The following is a 5,578-nucleotide window of genomic DNA, read 5'->3' as shown; positions in this document are numbered from 1 at the left end:
TGGTTGATTCTTATATGTGCCCTGACCCGGGATTGAACCCAACATTGTGGCCCATCGGGATGACTCTCTAATCAACTAACTACTAGTCCAGGGTGCATTGGCTGAATTTTTAAAAAGTTAATATATGTTTAAAGTACTTCCTTTAGCATTTTTTCCCCTTGAATAATGTTTGTCCCCAAAGGTTACTGTTACTGACCTATAGAGTAAAGATGATGTTCATCATTCTGGCATTTGAAGGGAGCTGGGTATATACTAGTAGAAATGATAGCTGATGCCCCAGAGAAGGTATTAAGTTTAATGTTAGCTTTAGGGTCTTTTGTTTTTCTGGGTTTTGTTTGTTTTTGTTAGACACATTTTATCAGGTTAAGGAAGTTTGCTGAAAGTTTGTTTTTGTTTATTTTTTGTTTTGATAATGGGCCAGGGGTTTGAAAGTTGTGTGTGTTTTTTTAAAAAATTATATTTATTTCAGAGAAGAAGGGAGAGGGAGAGAGAGATAGAAACATCAATGATAAGAGATAATCATTGATCAGCTGCCTCCTGCATGCCCCACACTGGGTGGGGATCTAGCCCACAACCCAGGCATATGCCCGGACTGGATATCAAACCATGACCTCCTGGTTCATAAGTTGACACTAAAACTACTGAGCCATGTTGGCTGGGCAAAATTTTTTTCATAAAAATCAGGAATGGATATAGAATTCTGCTAAACTGCTTTTTCTGCATCTATTGAGATAAAAGTGAAGAAATAGTTAATAGGGTGTATTACATTGATTGATTTTCAGATGTTAAACCAACATTGCATTCCTGGGATATGTTTATTTATCCATTTAGTCATATGTTTTATTCTTTATATTATGGCATTCCATATGCTAAAATTTTGTTAATATTTTTGTGCCTTGTGTTCATGAGTGATATTGGTCTAATTTTCTTTGCTGTAATATATTTATTTGATTTTGTTCTATCAAGATAATGCTGGCAGCATAGGATAAATTGAGAAGTGGTCTCTTTTCTGAAAGAGTTTGTATACTTGGTATTATGTTTTCCTTAACTTTTTAGTAGAACATGTCTGGACTTGGACTTTATTTTGGGGGGGAGGACTTTTTAAGTACAAATTCAGTTTGTTTAGTAGATATTAGAACTATGCAGGTAATCTACTTATTCTTAAGTGAACTTTCATAATTTGTATCCTTCAAGAAATTTACCCATTTTTATATAAGTTGTTGAATATATCAGCATAAAGTTTTTGTAATTCTTTATCCCGTTAATATCTGCAGACTCTGTAGTGATATCACCTTTCTTATTTCTGTATTGGGAATCTGTGTCTTTTATTTTTCCTGATCAGTTTGTCTAGAAGTTCATCAATTTTATTGATATTTTTCCAAAACCCAGCTTCAATGATTTTCTCTATTTTTTTTGTTTTCTATTAATTTCTGCTCTTATTTATTTATTAATCTTCACTGGATGAGTGAGGATATCCGCCCCCCCCCCCCCCCCCCCCACACACACTGATTTTAGAGAGAGTGGAAGGGAGGGGGAATGGGGAGGGGGGGAGAAAGAGAGAAAGAGAAGGAGAGAGAGAAACATCAATGTGACAGAGACACATCAATTGGTTGCTTCCCACAAGCGCCCTGACGGGGAGTGGGGGGAAAGGGGGGAGAGGGGGATTTGGACCTGCAACCCAGGTACATACCTTTGACCAGGAATCTAACCGAATACCCTCTGGTGCACAGGCTGACGCTATAACCACTGAGTACGCCAGCCAGCTCTGCTCTCATTTTATTATTTATTTTTATTATTTTGGGTTTAATTTGCTTTTTTTTTTTTGGTGGAAACTTACATCATTGATTTTAGACTTTATAACATAAGCAGTTATTGCTTAGAGAGCTGCATTGCAGCCCCATGCCATGCCCAGGTCTGGAAGCAGAAGAGAGGTGTGGCTCAGTGGTCACAGCACGGGGAAGACACTGGCCCGGGAGCCAGACACGCAGTTTTCCCGGCCCCTTCCTAGCTGTGTGGCTGGGGACTTAGGCTCTCTGAGCTTCAGGTTCTTTGCCAGCATCATGGAGCCAGATTTAATCTCTCCTGCTCTTGCAGATGAAGTAGCTGATGAACATGAAACCACTTGGCCAATGTGGAGGGCCTCTCCAGACCACTGGGAAGGGTGGTCGTCATGACATTTGTAATAATAACGGCGTCTTCTCTCGTTCCAGGTCTGGAAACAGCATGTACACACCCATCCCCCAGAGGTAGGCTGTGCACCCCATCCCCTTCCACCCCTCCCCTCCTTCACTTCCAAGGCCGCCTCTCCTCCCAGCACTCCTCCCCCCAGCATCCCTCCTCCCAGCACTCCTCCCCCCAGCATCCCTCCTCCCAGCACTCCTCCCCCCAGCATCCCTCCTCCCAGCACTCCTCCTCCCAGCATTCCTCCTCCCAGCATCCCTCCCCCCAGCATCCCTCCTCCCCACATCGCAGTCCCCAGGCCTGCCCCCTCTCTCTGCTCCAGGCCGCTCCTGCTCCTCTCGGGCTCTGGTCGCTGCCAACCCTCTCTCCTCCCACAGTAGTTCTCCATTCTCGACATCAGTGCAGGAGCCCGGCCTGTACGTATGGCGGGTGGAGAAGATGAAGCCGGTGCCCGTGGCCCCCGAGAACCAGGGCGTGTTCTTCTCGGGGGACTCCTACCTGGTGCTGTACAACGGCACGGAGGAGTTCTCCCACCTGCACCTGTGGATAGGTGAGGGCCTGCAGGGTAGGGGGGTTGGGCCCCCAGGCTGGCGAGGGTCTCACGGGCCTGACCCTGCCCCCTCCCACCGCCCCAGGCCAGCAGTCCTCGCGGGATGAGCAGGGAGCCTGCGCCATGCTGGCCGTGCACCTCAACACCCTGCTGGGGGAGCGGCCTGTGCAGCACCGCGAGGTGCAGGGCAACGAGTCCGACCTCTTCATGAGCTACTTCCCGAGGGGCCTCAAGTACCAGGTCAGCCTGCCCTGCGCTTCTCTCAGAGCCCAGCCCCTTCCGGCTGGTGCTCACCCTGCAGAAGGCCCGGTGTCCTCGGGGCTGGGGCTGCCCGTCTCCCGTGGGATGGGGTTTCGAGGGCTCCGGGCCCGCCAGCCCACTGAGGCTGGCCACCTGGGCTGCAGGAAGGTGGCGTGGAGTCGGCATTTCACAAGATCTCCGCAGAGGCCGCCCCAGAGGCCATCAGGAAGCTGTACCAGGTGAAGGGGAAGAAGAATATCCGCGCCACCGAGCGGGCGCTGAGCTGGGACAGCTTCAACACCGGGGACTGCTTCATCCTGGACCTGGGCCAGGTGGGCAGGCAGGCGGGACGGGCCGCTCTGTTGGCACCGTCCTTGGAAAGGGCAGGGGCCGGGAGACCAGGGAGAGGGAGCAGCTGAGCAGTAAGTCCGCTCCAAGTGGGGCCACTCCAGCCATTAGAAACATCTGTGTGTTCAGGACAGAAACCTCCCTCTGCCGCCTAGCCGAGCCTCGGCGCGGGAGCCGGCCCTCCTCCTCCTCCTGGAGCCACTGTGCCTCTGAGTTAGCTGCTGCCAGACCATTCATTCACTTCCTCGCTCATCCTTTCACTCAGGGAGTCTGGTGGCCGCGCTGAGCCAGCCCGAGGTCCACTGATTGCTTGCCCTGGGGAGGCAGCGGGCCTGGCCTGTCACTTGCAGTCATCTATGTCTATGGCAGGATGTGGTGAGAGAGAGAAAGGGAGAGGGAGAGGGAGAGGAACATCTGTGTGAGAAGATAACATCAATCGGCTGCCTCCTGCACGCCTCCTATCAGGGATCAAGCCCACAACCTGGGCATACGCCCTGATTGCGAATCGAACCAGCAACCTTTCGGCACACGGGACGATGTCCAACCAACTGAGCCACCCTGGCCAGGGCTGGACCACATCTTGTGGTGCCGAAGATTTTGGGCAGAAATGGAAGGAGGACTAGAAGCAACAGGATGGAGGCAGGAGGACCAGCTCGAGAGAGGGGATGAGGGCTGTGCCTGGCAGGGGTGCAGGTAGGATGCTCAGGGATGGCATTCACTCATTCATTCACTCATTCATTCATTCATTCATTCATTCATTTTGTGCCTAAATATGTGCCAGTCTCTGTCTGAGCACTGGGCATACAGCAATGAACAAAGCAAAGCAAAGCAAAGCAAAACGAAACGGAACACTCATGTCCTAATGAAGCTTACTGTCTAGTCAGGGGAGAGAGATTATACACAAGATAGAGATGTTGAAATGTCCGCTGATAAGTGATGTGGAGAGAAGTAAGGCAGGGGGGAGACGAGGGGCGGGGGGCTGGTGTTGTCATCACGGTGCTCAGAGAAGCCTTCTTTCCCGGCCTCCCCCTTCCCGCCAGAACATCTTCACCTGGTGCGGGGGGAAGTCCAACATCCTGGAGCGCAACAAGGCGCGGGACCTGGCCTTGGCCATCCGGGACAGCGAGCGGCAGGGCAAGGCCCAGGTGGAGATCGTCAGCGATGGGGAGGAGCCTGCCGAGATGATCCAGGTGGAGGGGCTGTGGGATGGGAGGCCTCTGCTTGGAAGCTGGGAGACGGCTGTGATCAGCTGGGGGCCAGAGGGCGGTCAGTGGAGGACTGGGCAGGGGCGTCTTGGCCGCTGCTCGTGGCTAGTTCATAGGGTGCCTCGGTGTGGTTCAGAGTAAAGTACCCCTGAGGGCGGATGGACCAGTGGCCTGGCAGGTGGGGTGGCCTGGACCCAGCCCTCATCTGTGCCGGGTGCCCTTGTGCAGGACCGTTTGCCCCACCCGAGGCCGTGGCCCTGGGCATAACGGGTTGGGAAGGTCTGGGACGGGTGCCAGGAATCCCTGGGAACCTAGTCGTCCCTGACTCCTGCAGGTCCTGGGCCCCAAGCCTGCTCTGAAGGAGGGCAACCCTGAGGAAGACCTCACAGCTGACCAGACGAATGCCCACGCTGCGGCTCTGTATAAGGTGGGCGTCCGGGGCCTGCCCTGGCACCGGGCAGGGGTGGGTGCAGCGGGGGCTGAGGGAGCGGAGGCACAGTGGGAAGTCTGGGCTGGGCTGGGAGGGAGAGGAGGATGGGAAGGTGGGTGTCGGGCCCTCCTGGGGAGATAGATGCTACTCCACTTCCGGCCATTCTTGGAGAAGGACATCTGACGATGTCGAGCTTTGCTTTTTGAATCTTTGCGTTTATTTGTCATGTGGAATCCACTTAGACATCTGACGATGTCGAGCTTTGCTTTTTGAATCTTTGGATTTGTCATGTGGAATCCACTTAATTTCCACATGGATTTGGGCCTCTGGGCTGCAGTGGTGAGGGTGATGGGAGGCCTGGGGCTGCCTGGATTTGCCCAGCAGAACCTCCTCCCTGTCCCGTCGGCTTCCCCGGCCTGGGCTGTGGGTGGGGCCGTGGTGCAGGGAGGCAGCCTCCTCCCTGGACCCTGGACGGAGGTTAGGACTGTGTGTTGGGGGAGGGTGATCCAGCACGGCTCTGTTAGCCTAAAAATAGCCTTTCAAGCTGAGAGGCAACAAGCATTTAAAAATATTTTTTAATATATTTTATTGATTTTTTACAGAGAGGAAGGGAGAGAGATAGAG

General features: G+C 52.5%; 1 protein-coding gene across 1 annotated transcript in view; it reads left to right on the top strand.

Annotated features, from left to right (window-relative positions):
* Positions 1 to 2,210: 2,210 nt before the first annotated feature.
* Positions 2,211 to 5,578, top strand: part of CAPG (capping protein (actin filament), gelsolin-like) — a 7,641-nt gene continuing 4,273 nt past the window's right edge. The window contains exons 1-6 of the mRNA XM_014530088.1: positions 2,211 to 2,246; positions 2,559 to 2,731; positions 2,817 to 2,971; positions 3,136 to 3,303; positions 4,360 to 4,509; positions 4,859 to 4,987. Coding sequence (XP_014385574.1) covers positions 2,224 to 2,246; positions 2,559 to 2,731; positions 2,817 to 2,971; positions 3,136 to 3,303; positions 4,360 to 4,509; positions 4,859 to 4,987 — 798 coding nt within the window. The 5' untranslated portion in view covers positions 2,211 to 2,223. The remainder of the gene's footprint in view (positions 2,247 to 2,558; positions 2,732 to 2,816; positions 2,972 to 3,135; positions 3,304 to 4,359; positions 4,510 to 4,858; positions 4,988 to 5,578) is intronic.

The sequence above is a fragment of the Myotis brandtii genome, unplaced genomic scaffold (genome assembly GCF_000412655.1).
Source record: "Myotis brandtii unplaced genomic scaffold, ASM41265v1 scaffold714, whole genome shotgun sequence".
Taxonomy (NCBI): domain Eukaryota; kingdom Metazoa; phylum Chordata; class Mammalia; order Chiroptera; family Vespertilionidae; genus Myotis; species Myotis brandtii.
This window is presented reverse-complemented; position numbering and strand designations above follow the sequence as displayed.